Source organism: Coregonus lavaretus (genome assembly GCF_964263955.1).
Source record: "Coregonus lavaretus genome assembly, chromosome: 30".
NCBI lineage: Eukaryota > Metazoa > Chordata > Actinopteri > Salmoniformes > Salmonidae > Coregonus > Coregonus lavaretus.
In genome coordinates this window covers 26563906-26581483 of record NC_140017.1, presented here as the reverse complement: position 1 = coordinate 26581483, position 17578 = coordinate 26563906, and the positions used below count along the sequence as shown (strand labels likewise).

The 17578-nt window shown below is 43.5% G+C and overlaps 1 protein-coding gene across 2 annotated transcripts in view; it reads left to right on the top strand.

Annotated features, from left to right (window-relative positions):
- The first annotated feature begins 4 nt into the window (after positions 1 to 4).
- Positions 5 to 17578, top strand: part of LOC311106284 (vacuole membrane protein 1-like) — a 30938-nt gene continuing 13364 nt past the window's right edge. Inside the window, exons 1-7 of one of the 2 annotated variants that reach the window (XM_084148571.1) lie at positions 5 to 29; positions 655 to 759; positions 1178 to 1310; positions 1459 to 1549; positions 1944 to 2054; positions 15949 to 16116; positions 16568 to 16699. In XM_084148571.1, the coding sequence (XP_084004697.1) occupies positions 684 to 759; positions 1178 to 1310; positions 1459 to 1549; positions 1944 to 2054; positions 15949 to 16116; positions 16568 to 16699 (711 nt within the window). In that variant the 5' untranslated portion in view covers positions 5 to 29; positions 655 to 683. Of the gene's footprint in view, positions 154 to 654; positions 760 to 1177; positions 1311 to 1458; positions 1550 to 1943; positions 2055 to 15948; positions 16117 to 16567; positions 16700 to 17578 lie in introns of both variants that reach the window. The other variant, XM_084148572.1, reaches the window with a different exon arrangement.

Sequence of the window (17578 nt, the reverse complement as noted above, 5' to 3'; positions counted from 1 at the left end):
CCACGTCTCCAGGAAGAAGACGCTTTGAGGTATGAGTTCATTTATTTAATTTGTGTGACTAACAAATACATTTTTGCCTATAATATGTAACATTTTTGACTGTGAAAATAGTTTTGGTATTATAGTAATCTACGTCTCAAGACAACAACTGAAGTAACTTGATCCAAACATATTTCCGTGGTTGTTGTAGCCTATATTTTCCCAGTGTCACTAACTAGCTACTTAGCATAGCTAGCTAGCTACCTTGCTAACTAGCGACGTCAACATGCAATAGGTTACTGTAGTTTATCATTCGTAATTCATAGTCATAAACATTGAACAATTAATTGTAGCTAACTAGTTATGTTTTTATAAACTCACGCCAGCCAGCTAGCTAGCTATTACACACTTTACTTGCTAGCTAAGTTAGTTCTCGAGAACCCAAGGTGGTTTACACAGCCGGTCAATGTAATCCAATGGAGTTGGAGTCATGAATAAGGGTTACTTGCCATCAGCTTTTTGTTAGCTTGCATACCGGTTAGTTAGCTAACGTTAGCGTGTGGGAGATGTTGCCACTAGCTGTCAGTCAGTGACAATCAATAACCAACTAATGCTCTTCCTACAGTTGATAAGAGGCAAAACCCTAAAAAACGTATTTGCTGGTCATGTCCTCAGGTTGTCTGGTCGATTCAAAAGTGAATGAGATGGCAACGAATGGGGCAAGCTGTGAACAACCACAGAAGCGAGGAACCAAAGACAAACAGAATGGACATTTTGCAGGTCGGTTTTGAAACTTCTCCAAGTGAACCAGCATTAGGCTGTTTATGGAGAACAGATAAACAATTTTACCAAGGAAGGAGAAGTGTTGCTATTGGTATGCAGAAACTGCAAACATTATCTTGGCAATTCTTCTTACAACATTCCAGTATTGCCAGAATGGTCCAAACTGTTGCGTACTGCTTTATTCCATAGTTTAGAAACTACTAAATAATTATACTTCATTCAAAGGTCTAGACTAGAGAACGCCACCAATTGCTAGTTTTATGTTCCTATTTAGGCCTAAACAAAGTGACATGACTTTGTCAAAGGCACATGGTAGCGTATGTCCAGCAAAATAAGGGGATATTGCAGTAGCTTTTTTGATACTAGCCCATTTTATAGGTTAATATGACCTCACGAGTGTGCTCTGTATCTGCAGACTCTGCGGTCAGTGAGAGGAGGCAGAAAGATCGGGAGGAGCGTCTCGCTCTGGTGCTGTGGAGGCGGCCTATTGTCACACTACACTACTTCCTCCTGGAAACCTTCATCATACTAAAGGAGTGGACATTAAAGTAAACCACTACTTGACAGTAAAACTAGAAACCAACTGATCAGTTGAAAGCTTTCTCAGTTCTGTTGTGTTTACAGTAACAGTCTGCCAGTCTAGTCATTAGGTAGTTGTACCTAATAATAAACTGTTCCACTTCTTCCCCTCTGCAGGTTATGGCGACAAAGGGGTACAGTGTTCTTGTTCCTGGTATTGTGTTCACTGTTCTCCCTTGCCTACTCCACCGAGGGAGCACACCAGAAGGTAAGGAAGGAGAGAAACAGAAACCCCTATCACCTCCTCTGTAATTTATTTATTTTGGGGTTTTAATGGTTAAAGATAAGTAACTGTTCATTCAGATACACTGCATTCCTAGAGGAAAGGTCACCTGAGGAGATGTGTTGTGCTATAAACTTTTTTTTACTTGAGGCTCAGGCCAGTACATTGGATGTATCTTAGCTTATATGTTGATATTGTGGTGTAAAGCGTTGACATTTCCTCTTCTTCCACCACTATCCTTGGCATAACATAGGTCTCCATTGTTCTCTCTAAAGGATAAATGTCTTGTGAAGTTGTATGTTATGGCTATCTTTGTCCATGCAAAAGCCTTATGCGCTCTCTACTTCTCTCTCCCCCTCCTGTCTGTTCTCCTCTGCAGTATGTGCAGTACCTGGAGAAGAGGTTCCTGTGGTGTGCCTACTGGGTAGGTTTGGGCATCCTGTCCTCAGTAGGCCTTGGGACTGGCCTACATACCTTCCTACTATACCTGGTAAGTAAGAGAACCACCCTTCCCTTGCCTGTCAGCTGTGCCATCGAAAATGTAAGCTAACTTATCACGCTCAGACAGTGGAAAAGCCTGCTGTATCTGTAGTAATTACATTTTTGAGAATGCTGGTACAGTATTTGACATTGGATGTTTTTGAGAGCCTGTTAGCTCTGCTTGTCCCATAACTAGCACGATAGATAAAAAAATATATATAGTTACGGTGAATTAGTTTACAGTGCTTTTCCTCTTTGAGCAAGAGGGACACATTTTGTGCACAAGGTATTTCCATCATCTGAGTCACCATTGTCAGAAACATAATACATATCCACAGTTTGTCCAGTGGGTGGCCTCATACTTCCTATCTCATTCTTTCAATGTGTTCAGTTCTCCTGCCTGGTTCTCCATAGATCTGGTCCAAATAGATCTGCCATTCACCTCTGGACCCAGTTTTTCAGAAGTTATGATAAACTGGGCCCTGATTAGGGCTGTTACATTGACCGTATTACCGCTACACCGGCAGTCACGAGTTATGACCGCAGTCAAATTCTATGTGACTGTCGAGTCACAGTAACTAGGCTTCTCCAAAACTGTGCTCTGATGGCGCTGGTGCTCATTCGTAGCCTACCAAACTTGCTAACGGCCAGTTGCTAATGCCGTGGTACTCAGTGTTCTGTCCCTCTAATCACTCTGACATCGCTGCAAATGCAATCGAATATCTAATCACACACTTGAGAGCCAGCTCCTCATAGCTGGGTGATGCATGGAATTAAATAAGTGTTCCTATAAGCCCATGTGGCGCAACATTTCTATAGGCTATGCAATTACGTGAGAACAGAGTTTTGATGGTCTCTATTAAAAAGAGGATCCAATCAGCTTTCAATAGGCTAGGCTTACTATATTTATTTCTCAACTTTCCTAATATTAAGCACATTGCTTCGCTTTACAACCGGAGTAGCCTACCTGGCTGGCATGAAAATGAACCGCGGGAAAAGTGTCCTCCATTCGCTGTTCAAGTGCATATGGATCATGTATTTTTTCCCCTGCGCCTGTTCCGACAGGTGCTTGATAATGGCCCGTTCTAAATCAAAACTAATTTCACACATATTATTTGGTATATGTAAAGACAAGATTAAATTGACAATAGTTTAATGGGTGAGAATATTATTATCATCACTTGTGAATGATGCCCAGCGTGTGCAGTCTAAGGCAAGATTTTCTTTGTGCAACTTTTTCCAATCATAGTCACATGTAGCCTAGCCCATAGGCCTATATGTTTTGTTAAGGTTCGTATCACACCTAAAGTGGCCAAATAACTAAGCATAGCCTTTTTTATTTATTTATTTTTATTTCACCTTTATTTAACCAGGTAAGCCAGTTGAGAACAAGTTCTCATTTACAACCACGACCTGGCCAAGATAAAGCAAAGCAGTGCGATTAAAAACAACAACAACACAGAGTTACATATGGAATAAACAAAACGTACAGTCAATAACACAATAGAAAATCTATATACAGTGTGTGCAAATGTAGTAAGTTATGGAGGTAAGGCAATAAATAGGCCATAGTGCAAAATAATTACAATTTAGTATTAAAACTGGAGTGATAGATGTGCAGAAGATGATGTGCAAATAGAGATACTGGGGTGCAAATGAGCAAAATAAATAACAATATGGGGATGAGGTAGTTGGGTGGGCTGATTACAGATGGGCTGTGTACAGGTGCAGTGATCGGTAAGCTGCTCTGACAACTGATGCTTAAAGTTAGTGAGGGAGATAAGTGTCTCCAGCTTCAGAGATTTTTGCAGTTCGTTCCAGTCATTTGCAGCAGAGAACTGGAAGGAACGGCCAAAGGAGGTGTTGGCTTTGGGGATTACCAGTGAGAGATACCTGCTGGAACGCATACTACAGGTGGATGTTGCTATGGTGACCAATGATCTAAGATAAGGCGGGGATTTGCCTAGAAGTGATTTATAGATGACCTGGAGCCAGTGGGTTTGGCGACGAATATGTAGTGAGGGCCAGCCAACGAGAGCGTACAGGTCACAATGGTGGGTAGTATATGGGGCTTTGGTGACAAAACGGATGGCACTGTGATAGACTTCATCCAATTTGCTGAGTAGAGTGTTGGAAGCTATATTGTAAATGACATCGCTGAAGTCAAGGATCAGTAGGATAGTCAGTTTTACGAGGGCATGTTTAGCAGCATGAGTGAAGGAGGCTTTGTTGCGAAATAGGAAGCCGATTCTAGATTTAACTTTGGATTGGAGATGCTTAATGTGAGTCTGGAAGGAGAGTTTACGGTCTAACCAGACACCTAGGTATTTCTAAGTCAGACCCGCCGAGAGTAGTGATTCTAGTCTGGCGGGCAGGTGCAAGCAGCGTTCGATTGAAGAGCATGCATTTAGTTTTACTAGCGTTTAAGAGCAGTTGGAGGCCACGGGAAGGAGTGTTGTATGGCATTGAAGCTTGTTTGGAAGTTTGTTAACACAGTGTCCAATGAAGGGCCAGATGTATACAAAATGGTGTCGTCTGCGTCGAGGTAGATCTGAGAGTCACCAGCAGCAAGAGCGACATCATTGATATACACAGAGAATAGAGTCGGCCTGAGAATTGAACCCTGTGGCACCCCCATAGAGACTGCCAGAGGTCCAGACAACAGGCCCTGCGATTTGACACATTGAACTCTATCTGAGAAGTAGTTGGTGAACCAGGCGAGTCAGTCATTTGAGAAACCAAGGCTATTTAGTCTGCCAATAAGAATGCGGTGATTGACAGAGTCAAAAGCCTTGGCCAGGTCGATGAAGACGGCTGCACAGTACTGTCTTTTATCGATCGCGGTTATTATATCTTTTAGGACCTTGAGCGTGGCTGAGGTGCACCCATGACCAGCTCGGAAACCAGATTGCATAGCGGAGAAGGTACGGTGGGATTCAAAATGGTCGGTGATCTGTTTGTTAACTTGGCTTTCAAATACTTTGGAAAGGCAGGGCAGGATGGATATACAGTGGGGAGAACAAGTATTTGATACACTGCCGATTTTGCAGGTTTTCCTACTTACAAAGCATGTAGAGGTCTGTAATTGTTATCATAGGTACACTTCAACTGTGAGAGACGAAATCTAAAACAAAAATCCAGAAAATCACATTGAATGATTTTTAAGTAATTCATTTGCATTTTATTGCATGACATAAGTATTTGATCACCTACCAACCAGTAAGAATTCCGGCTCTCACAGACCTGTTAGGTTTTCTTTAAGAAGCCCTCCTGTTCTCCACTCATTACCTGTATTAACTGCACCTGTTTGAACTCGTTACCTGTATAAAAGACACCTGTCCACACACTCAATCAAACAGACTCCAACCTCTCCGCAATGGCCAAGACCAGAGAGCTGTGTAAGGACCTCGGGGATAAAATTGTAGACCTGCACAAGGCTGGGATGGGCTACAGGACAATAGGCAAGCAGCTTGGTGAGAAGGCAACAACTGTTGGCGCAATTATTAGAAAATTGAAGAAGTTCAAGATGACGGTCAATCACCCTCGGTCTGGGGCTCCATGCAAGATCTGACCTTGTGGGGCATCAATGATCATGAGGAAGGTGAGGGATCAGCCCAGAACTACACGGCAGGACCTGGTCAATGACCTGAAGAGAGCTGGGACCACAGTCTCAAAGAAAACCATTAGTAACACACTACGTCGTCATGAATTAAAATCCTGCAGCGCACGCAAGGTCCCCCTGCTCAAGCCAGCGCATGTCCTGGCACGTCTGAAGTTTGCCAATGACCATCTGGATGATCCAGAGGAGGAATGGGAGAAGGTCATGTGGTCTGATGAGACAAAAATAGAGCTTTTTGGTCTAAACTCCACTTGCCGTGTTTGGAGGAAGAAGGATGAGTACAACCCCAAGAACACCATCCCAACCGTGAAGAATGGAGGTGGAAACATCATTCTTTGGGGATGCTTTTCTGCAAAGGGGACAGGACGACTGCACCGTATTGAGGGGAGGATGGATGGGGCCATGTATCGCGAGATCTTGGCCAACAACCTCCTTCCAGCCACGATCCATCTTCAATGCTCTTACTGAGGGATCTTCCAGCATGACAACGACCCGAAACACACAGCCAGGGCAACTGAGTGGCTCCGTAAGAAGCATCTCAAGGTCCTGGAGTGGCCTAGCCAGTCTCCAGACCTGAACCCAATAGAAAATCTTTGGAGGGAGCTGAAAGTCTGTATTGCCCAGCGACAGCCCCGAAACCTGAAGGATCTGGAGAAGGTCTGTATGGAGGAGTGGGCCAAAATCCCTGCTACAGTGTGTGCAAACTTGGTCAAGACCTACAGGAAACGTATGATCTCTGTAATTGCGAACAAAGGTTTCTGTACCAAATATTAAGTTCTGCTTTTCTGGTGTATCAAATACTTATGTCATGCAATAAAATGCAAATAAATTACTTAAAAATCACACAATGTGATTTTCTGGATTTTTGTTTTAGATTCCGTTTCTCACAGTTGAAGTGTACCTATGATAAAAATTACAGACCTCTACATGCTTTGTAAGTAGGAAAACCTGCAAAATCGGCAGTGTATCAAATACTTGTTCTCCCCACTGTCGGTCTGTAACAGTTTGGATCTAGAGTGTCACCCCCTTTGAAGAGGGGGATGACCGCGGCAGCTTTCCAATCTCTGGGGATCTCAGACGATACAAAAGAGAGGTTGAACAGGCTAGTAATAGGGGTTGTGACAATTTCGGCGGCTAACTTTAGAAAGAAAGGGTCCAGATTTTCTAGCCCAGCTGATTTGTAGGGGTCCAGATTTAGCAGCTCTTTCAGGACATCAGCTATCTGAATTTGGGTGAAGGAGAAGCGGGGGGGGGGGGGGGGGGGGCATGGGCAAGTTGAAGCGGAGGGTGCAGAGCCGGGGTAGGGGTAGGCAGGTGGAAAGCATGGCCAGCCGTAGCAAAATGCTTATTGAAATTCTCGATTATCGTACATTTATCGGTGGTCCTAGCCTATAGGCCTAGGACCCCTGGAACAGGGTTGGAGAGCCTATAGCCTACAGAGTTTAGTGAAACGTGTACTTATAAACCCAGTCATTGCACAATCGTGTGTGAAAAGAGAGTTTTGACTGGCCATTATTTAAGAGGGTCCCAGCTTTCACATGTAATGTTTATTGCTCAACTCTTAAAATGTCTGCTTTACAACTGGTGTAGCCTTTCTGGTATAATCAAAACGGAACCGAGGGAAGAGCTTTCGCTATTCGAGTGCACGCTGCGTTTTATTTTGTGGGCTATTCTAAATAACAAATAATTTCACACATGCAGTGAGTGTACAAAACATTAGGATAACTTGCTCTTTCCATGACAGACTGACCAGGTGAATCCAGGTGAAAGCTATGATCCCTTATTGATGTCACTTGTTAAATCAACTTCAAACAGTGTAGATGAAGGGGAGGAGACCGGTTAAAGAAGGATTTCTAAGCCTTGAGACATGGATTGTGTATGTAGAGTGCATTCGGGAAATATTCAGACCCCTTGACTTTTTCCACATTTTGTTACGTTACAGCCTTATTCTAAAATTGATTAAATAAATGTTACTCCTCAATCTACACACAATACCCCATAATGTTAAAGTGAAAACATATTTTTAGAAATGTTTGCAAATGTATAAAAATTTAAAAAAACTTTGCTATGAGACTCTAAATTGAGCTCCGGTGCATCCTGTTTCCATTGATCATCCTTGAAATGTTTGTACAACTTGGAGTCCACCTGTGGTAAATTCAATTGATTGGACATGATTTGGAAAGGCACACACCTGTCTATATAAGGTCCTACAGTTGATAGTGCATGTCAGAGCAAAAACCAAGCCATGAGGTCGAGGCACAAATCTGGGGAAGGATACCAAAACATTTCTGCAGCATTGAAGGTCCCCAAGAACACAGTGGCCACGATGTCAACGGGGCATTAGAATGTATTAGAAATCAAACTTGGCCTTCCGAGTGGCGCAGCAGTCTAAGGCACTGCGTCGCAGTGTTGCGGCATCACTACAGCCTGGGGTTCGATCCCAGGCTGTGTAACACCCGGCCGTGACCGGGAGTCCCATAGGGCGGCGCACAATTGGCCCAGCGTCGTCCAGGTTAGGGGATGGTTTGGCCGGGGGGGCTTTACTTGGCACATCGCGCTCTAGCGACTCCTTGTGGCGGTCCGGGCGCCTGCAGGCTGACTTCGGTTGTCAGTTGAACGGTGTTTCCTCATTGGTGCAGCTGGCTTCTGGGTTAAGCGAGTGGGTGTTAAGAAGTGCGGCTTGACGGGTCATGTTTGGGAGGACGCATGGCTCAACCTTTGCTTCTCCCGAGCCCGTTGGTATTGCAGTGATGAGACAAGATCGTAATCTTTAAATTGGGGAGAAAAAGGGGTTTCAAATTTTTTTGGGGGAAAAGCGTAAATCAAAACATGTAGCCTAAGGTTTGTATCACAACTAAAGTTGCATAGATAGCTCTAAATTAAGCATATAGTAGGACCTGTTTCAAATGATCACTTTTTTTTACCACTCAACACAGAATAGTTGTCCACACTCCCTCGGAAATCGTTAGGGGAAAATATCCTTTCTATTTTATTCAGCTATGTTCCATTGTATTCTTCTTACCACGAGAATTATAAGCAAATCTTATCTGCTAAATGAACTAGTTAAGCCCACAGCCATATGGCATAGCCAGATCAGGGCCTAACATAAGGATGACTCAGAATATGCTGTTCTATACTTCTGAAATGGGCTACATTTCACAATGTTTATTTAGACCTGCCTAAAATAAACAATGGATTTATTGTGATAGTGTAGGCTATATTAAATGATTTATTCGACATTTTAAAATGTAGATGTTCCATAGGTCCGCATCAGTGGCTTGTCTATGCGTGGATGCCCAGAGATGTTAAATGTGTTTGTTAATTAACAGTCAATTACCGTGAGACCGGCAGTTATTTGCATGACAATTACCAGCTGACAATTTCATGGCCTCCATCAATCAATCAATCAATCAATTTTATTTTATATAGCCCTTCTTACATCAGCTAATATCTCGAAGTGCTGTACAGAAACCCAGCCTAAAACCCCAAACAGCTAGTAATGCAGGTGTAGAAGCACGGTGGCTAGGAAAAACTCCCTAGAAAGGCAAAACCTAGGAAGAAACCTAGAGAGGAACCAGGCTATGAGGGGTGGCCAGTCCTCTTCTGGCTGTGCCGGGTGGAGATTATAACAGAACCATGCCAAGATGTTCAAAAATGTTCATAAGTGACAAGCATGGTCAAATAATAATCAGGAATAAATCTCAGTTGGCTTTTCATAGCCGATCATTAGAGTTTAAAACAGCAGGTCTGGGACAGGTAGGGGTTCCATAACCGCAGGCAGAACAGTTTAAACTGGAATAGCAGCAAGGCCAGGCGGACTGGGGATAGCAAGGAGTCACCACGGCCGGTAGTCCCGACGTATGGTCCTAGGGCTCAGGTCTCTCAGTTGGCTTTTCATAGCCGATCATTTAGAGTTGAAAACAGCAGGTCTGGGACAGGTAGGGGTTTCGTAGCCGCAGGCAGAACAGTTGAAACTGGAATAGCAGCAAGGCCAGGCGGACTGGGGGCAGCAGGGTGTCATCATGCCCGGTAGTCCTGACGTATGGTCCTAGGGCTCAGGTTCTCAGAGAGAAAGAGAGAACGAGAGAATTAGAGAGAGCATACTTAAATTCACACAGGACACTGGATAAGACAGGAGAAGTACTCCAGGTATAACCAACTAACCCCAGCCCCCCGACACATAAACTACTGCAGCATAAATACTGGAGGCTGAGACAGGAGCGGTCCGGAGACACTGTGGCCCCATCCGAAGAAACCCCCGGACAGGGCCAAACAGGAAGGATATAACCCCACCCACTCCGCCAAAGCACAGCCCCCGCACCACTAGAGGGATATCCCCAACCACCAACTTACAATCCTGAGACAAGGCCGAGTATAGCCCACAGAGGTCTCCACCACAGCACAAACCAAGGGGGGGGGGGGGGGTCGCCAACCCAGACAGGAAGATCACGTCAGTAACTCAACCCACTCAATTGACGTACCCCTCCCAGGGACGGCATGAAAGAGCACCAGCAGGCCAGTGACTCAGCCCCTGCAACAGGGTTAGAGGCAGAGAACCCCAGTGGAGAGGGGAACCGGCCTGGCAGAGACAGCAAGGGCTGTTCGTTGCTCCAGCCTTTCCGTTCACCTTCACACTCCTGGGCCAGACTACACTCAATCATATGACCTACTGAAGAGATAAGTCTTCAGTAAAGACTTAAAGGTTGAGACCGAGTCTGCGTCTCTCACATGGGTAGGCAGACTGTTCCATAAAAATGGAGATCTATAGGAGAAAGCCCTGCCTCCCGCTGTTTGCTTAGAAATTCTAGGGACAATTAGGAGGCCTGCGTCTTGTGACCGTAGCGTACGTATTGGTATGTACGGCAGGACCAACTCGGAAAGATAGGTAGGAGCAAGCCCATGTAACGCTTTATAGGTTAACAGTAAAACCTTGAAATCAGCCCTTGCCTTAACAGGAAGCCAGTGTAGGGAAGCTAGCACTGGAGTAATATGATCAAATTTCTTGGTTCTAGTCAGGATTCTAGCAGCCGTATTTAGCACTAACTGAAGTTTATTTAGTGCTTTATCCGGGTAGCCGGAAAATAGAGCATTGCAGTAGTCTAATCTAGAAGTAACAAATGCATGGATTAATTTTTCTGCATCATTTTTGGACAGAAAATTTCTGATTTTTGCAATGTTACGTAGATGGAAAAAAGCTGTCCTTGAAACAGTCTTGATATGTTCGTCAAAAGAGAGATCAGGGTCAAGAGTAACGCCTAGGTCCTTCACAGTTTTATTTGAGACGACTTTACAACCATCAAGATGAATTGTCCACTGCCCTAGTTCCTGATGAGTGATCATAGTGTGACTGTGGTTGAGTCACGCTCCTTCCTCACTGTGTGTTTTGTTTGTGACATCCATCTTGGCTGTGGTAAAATGAATCATTAAACTGTGATGAAGACAAGGAAGTGATTCTACAGAGGTCCCCACTTTTTCAGTGATGTGGCCATTGTTCACTAGATCTTATGATGTACCCTTGAGTCCAACAGCTCCACATTTACAAATGGGAAATTGCAATGTTTGTACTGAACTTTAGAAATAGCTGCTTTGGAAATACAATTTACTTTTGTAGCCTTTCCAATTCTATGCCTAACTACCCATTATTTTCCTCACTACACACACTACCCAAACCCACTAGTAGAGACGGGCCTGTAAACCACAGCCTCTGGTAGTGTTGGTGGTGTTGACCTCATGACGTGTCATCTTCCCTAGACGTGTGTATGACCTCATTCCCTTTCCCACATCTCTCCACTCAATGTGAGGGAGGTTATTTCCATCAGCTTTCAGTAATCTTCTCCAAAATGAGAAAATGTAGCTGTCTAATGCAACTTACAAACACTCAAATTATTCTATATGAATTCAAAGATGCATTGTCATGATTTCTATAGCGGTAGGCCTACTTTGTATTGTACAAATGTTCATGTGGATATTACCAGTATGTTTGCTTTATATTTGAATCAAGGCATCACTAAAATATCAACCACTTGAGTAAATAAAATCTATTACCACCTACACATGGTTAAGCAGATGTTATTGCGAGTGTAGCGAAATGCTTGTGCTTCTAGTTCCGACAGTGCAGCAATGTCTAGCAAGTAATATCTAACAGTTCCACAACAAAAACCTAATACACACAAATCTAAGTAAAGGAATGGAATAACAATATATAAATATATGGATGAGAAATATATGGATATGAGTGCTTGCTTAACTGGTTTTTGGAAAACAATATCTCCTCCTATCTGGAGAATAGTGAGGTTGTGCTCCCTGCTAAAATAGGCTATGTGCACACTTTACCAAACACAAATAACTCAGAGGTGAGGTCAACATATTGGAAAGTCCCTAGTTGAAGGGTGCCAGAAACATCTGCCCTCTGAAGAGCTGCTATGGATTAGATACCCCATAGTAAGGAGCGGAGATATTTTGCTGGGCGTTACAAGCATAATTGTATGATTAATGAGTCTGGTCATGCTGGATTCAGATGGAAATGTAGGGACTGTCTTTTTCTTATTTTGCTAAACAAAGGAAATCAATCAAGGCAATGGCCACCGTGCATGTCATTTGCTATGTTTCGAGGATTATTTACTTCCAAATAATGAAAAGGTGTTGTCTTGTTATTATTGAGTAACCATCATGGTGAAACAAGTATAGATTTGTAACAGAAGGAAAGGCAGGGATTGAGACCTTGTGAACCCGTATTGTGAAAAGAAGACTTGTCAGCATGTCCGCTCACACTCTCTAGGAGAGCTATGGGGATCAGCGCTGACTAATTGTCTTCTGTCTATCTCCTGTCACTGTGGTATCTCAACAGGAGGCGGTATAATAGGCTTCCTGTGCTGTGGTTTCAGGTGCCCTGACTGCCCTCACTGTTAATGAAGCCAGGTGGCTAAGCTTGTGCTCTGATTCATGGAACTGCATACCAGGCTGTTGGGGGAGGCTGTGCTGACTCAGCTGTGTGTGTGTGTTAGAGCTGGGTGATATGGACAAACCCAGATTGTGATAAATTGACAAATGTTTTGTGATAACGATAAATTACAATTTTTGTGGGTGGTGCTAGACCTGTGCGTTATGTACAAAAAGTAATTGCGATTAAATGTTACTATTTTGCTCGATAACAACAAATACAACAAACGATATCCATGTAGACTAATTTGATTTAATTGATCAGTAAATATAGGCTAATGTCCTACAAAAACATTCCAGCGCTAGGCCTAGGCTACTTGATGTAGGCAAATAAGGCGCTCATCTCCGCCCCGCGGGCGCATCAAAACCATACTAACTACAGCCTACTCCGGTTGTAAAGTGGTGCCATGAACTCAATATTAAGAGGTGAGAAATACATTGACATACTTACAGAAAGCTGTGCCTCTCCTCTCTGTAACTATACTGAACAAAAATATAAACGCAACATGCAACAATTTCAAAAATTGTACTGTTCATATTAGGAAATCAGTAAATTGAAATAAATAAATTAGGCCCTTATCTATGGATTTCACATGACTGGGAATACAGATATGCATCTGTTGGTCACAGATACCTTTTTAAAAAAAAAAGTAGGGGCGTGGATCAGAAAACCAGTCAGTATCTGGTGTGACCACCATTTGCCTCATGCAGCGCGACACATCTCCTTCACATAGAGTTGATCAGGCTGTTGATTGTGGAATGTTGTCCCACTGATCTTCAATGGCTGTGCGAAATTGCTGGATATTGGCGGGAACACGTCGATCCAGAGCATCCCATACATACTCAATGGGTGACATGTCTGAGTATGCAGGCCATGGAAGAACTGGGACATTTTCAGCTTCTAGGAACTGTGTACAGATCCTTGCGACCTGGGGCTGTGCATTATCATGCTGAAACATGAGGTGATGGCGGTGGATGAATGGCACGAAAATGGGCCTCAGGATCTCGTTACGGTATCTCAGTGCATTCAAATTGCCATCGATAAAATGCAATTGTGTTCGTTGCCCATACCTTAACCCCACCGCCACCATGGGGCACTCGCCCACACGACACCATACACATGGTCTGCGGTTGTGAGGTCGGTTGGACATAATGCCAAATCCTCTAAAACAACGTTGGAGGCAGTTTATGGTAGAGAAATTACCATAAAATTCTCTGGCAACAGCTCTGGTGGACATTCCTGCAGTCAGCATGCTAGTTGCACGCTCCCTCAACTTGATGATGATCATGCTGTTTAATCATCTTCTTGATATGTCACACCTTTCAGGTGCATGGATTATCTTGGCAAAGAAATGTTCACTAACAGGGATCTAAACAAATTTGTGCACCAAATTTGAGAGAAATAAGCTTTTAGTGCGTATAGAAAGTTTCGGGGATCCTTTATTTCAGCTCATGAAACATGGGACCAACACTTTACATGTTGCGTTTTATATTTTTGTTCAGTGTAGAACAGGAGTTGCTTTAAACTATGTCCCGCAATATCATTTTGAGCAATGGTCATACAGTGCATTCGGAAAGTATTCAGACCCCTTCACCTTTTCCACATCTTGTTACGTTACAGCCTTATTCTAAAATGCATTAAATAAAAATGTCCTCATCAATCTACGCACAATACCCCATAATGACAAAGCGAAAACAGGTTTGTTGAAATTTTTGCAAATGTATAAATAAAATAAAAAAACTATCACATTTACATAAGTATTCAGACCGTTCCCTATGAGACTTGAAATTGAGCTCTGGTGCATCCTGTTTCCATTGATCATCCTTGAGATGTTTTCATAACTTGATTGGAGTCCAACTGTGGTAAATTCAATTGATTGGGCATGATTTGGAAAGGCACCCCCCTGTCTATATAATGTCCCACAGTTGACAGTGCAGGTCAGAGCAAAAACCAAGCCATGAGTTCGAAAGAATTGTCTGTAGAGCTCCGAGACAGGATTGTGTCTCGGCACAGATCTGGGGAATGGTACCTAAAAAAATGCTGCATTATTAAAAGTCCCCAAGAACACGGTGGCATCCATCATTCTTAAATGGAAGAAGTTTGGAACCTCCAAGACTCTTCCTAAAGCTGGCCAAACTGAGCAATCGGGGGAGAAGCGTCTTGGTCAGGGAGGTGACCAAAAACCTGATGGTCCCTCTGACAGAGCTCCAGAGTTCCTCTGTGGAGATGGGAGAACATTCCAGAAGGACAACCATCTCTGCAGCACTCCACCAATCAGGCCTTTATGGTAGAGTGGCCAGACAGAAGCCACACCTCAGTAAAAGGGACATGACTTCCCACTTGGAGTTTGCCAATAGGCCCCTAAAGCATCATGCTGTGAAGATGATTTTCAGTGGCAGGGACTGGGAGACTAGTCAGGATCGAGGCAAAGATGAACGGAGTAAAGTACAGAGATCCTTGATGAAAACCTGCTCCAGAGCGCTCAGGACCAGACTGGGGCGACGGTTCACCTTCCAACAGGACAACGATCCTAAGCACACAGCCAAGACAATGCAGGAGTGGCTTCGGGACAAGTCTCTGAATGTCCTTGAGTGGCCCAGCTAGAGCCCAGACTTGAACTTGATCGAACATCTCTGGAGAAACCTGAAAATAGCTGTGCAGCAATGCTCCCCATCCAACCTGACAGCGCTTGAGAGGATCTACAGAGAAGAATGGGAGAAGCTCCCCAAATACAGGTGTGCCAAGCTTGTAGTGTCATACCCAAGAAGACTCAAGGCTGTAATCGCTGCCAAAGGTGCTTCAACAAAGTACTGAGTAAAGGGTCTGAATACTTATGTAAATGTATATTTCTGTTTTTTATTTTTAATACATTAGAAACAAATTATAAAAACCAGTTTTTGCTTTGTCATTGTGGGGTATTGTGTGTAGATTGGTGAGGGGGGGAAATAATTTAATCCATTTTAGAATAAGGCTGTAATGTAACAAAATGTGGAAATAGTCAAGGGGTTAGAATACTTTCAGAATGCACTGTATATTTGTGCTTCTCAGAATACATCTCTCCCTCCTCCGTGCGCACAGTGGGGAGAGGGAGTGAGAGTCGGCAGCCGACAGGGACCAGCAGGAACCAACATAATGCATAGGCTATTACTGTTGACCAAATAATGGTTTTAGAACAATCTATAGGAACGTTGTGTAGCAAAATCACCGAACATTACCAATGTAAGCAAAATATTTTGGTAAGAAGAAGGCGATGTCCGTAATTTTCGGTTTATCATCCCAGCTCTAGTGTTTGTGTCAACTGTACATGTTGAGTTAAGGAATACCCATCCATCCTCTGGCTCTCAGGGTCCACACATAGCATCAGTCACCCTGGCTGCGTACGAGTGTGGTTCTACAGACTTCCCAGAGCCCCCCTACCCAGACCAGATCATCTGCCCAGAGGGAGGTGGAATGGAGGGCAGCATCTCACTCTGGTCCATCGTCTCAAAGGTCCGCCTGGAGGCCTGTATGTGGGTGAGTAAACATCTGTCTTTATTCAATGGCAAAAATAAGTATAATTAAACTAAGGTTCAACGTTCTAGTGAATTCTATGGGGCGGTTTCCTGGACACAGATTAAGCCTAGTCCTCAACAACAACAAAAAAACAAGCTCAATGGAGAATGTCCATTAAAGTTTGTTTTTCTGTCCAGGACTTAATCTGTGCCTGGGGAAAGCGCTCCTTTTTGGGTTTAGAACAATCAGGGCAACTTGAGGGCTCAATATTGGTAGTCTTCGGTTGACCTCATGTAACCTCACCTATGACATCCTCTAGTAGTGAGAGACCATAGAGCTATGCCTGACTGTGGTATGACCCAGTGTGTATGAACCAGTGCTAAGCTAACCCAGTGTGTATGAACCAGTGCTAAGCTAACCCAGTGTGTATGAACCAGTGCTAAGCTAACCCAGTGTGTGACTGTCTCTCCAGGGTGCAGGCACAGCCATTGGGGAGTTGCCCCCCTACTTCATGGCCCGAGCAGCCAGGCTATCTGGAGCAGACCCAGATGACGAAGACTATGAGGAGTTTGAGGAGATGCTGGAGCAGGCAGAGACCGCTCAGGTGAGTGGAGACTCTGTTCTCACATCTCAGAGTGTAGTAGCCTGCCTCTTGAATGCCTCATTCCACCCAAATCTGTGGAGTCCTATATACTCTTCTTCAGTCTTTTATTTTGGGATCGAACTCTACTTAACTGTCCATCACTATCTACTGACTTCTCTATCTGGCCTGTGATTGGCCTCCAGTTATCAGATGACTTCTCTGAAAACCCCTCCTCCCACCATTTCCAGTAAGGTCATTGCTAGTGGAGTGAGTCACGGTGAAACAAGCTCCCCTGTAATCATCCCTGAGGCCTTTCTTTTCATGATCCTTTCATTTGAGGGACAGGCAATGTGAACAGGCTACTGACATGACTGCCAGTGCCTACCACTTAGATCAGATTGCTGACAAAGCAAAGAGCTCAGATAGATTTAAGAATCATATATTCAACAGAATTTTCCTCCAGTCTAGTCTCACGTCATGGAATCTGAAATAAATAAGGAATATCTTATCACGTCTTTACCAGTAAATGTGTGTACAGCTGCACACTCATAATTTATTATTAAGATATTGTGACCTTGGGACGATAAGGTTATATCTGTGCAAAGCATATTTCAGAGATATTGAGAATCAAAGTTTTCACATCCCAGATCTCAGAACTGTTTTGTAGTGAATTCATTCATAACCCATTTAAGGTCCTCACCTTCAAGGTACTTAAATGACAGAATATCAAAATCCTGAGACATGTTTTTTTTGTTTGGGGGTGCAAACGCAGATAGAACCTCATGGTTCTGAAATGTCAATATGGGTTCAGCCATAAGGTTCTATCTGGCACAGAATGTAAAAATTATAAAAATTATTACAGATATTTAATGATTAAATAAAGAGAATACCCTTCTTTCT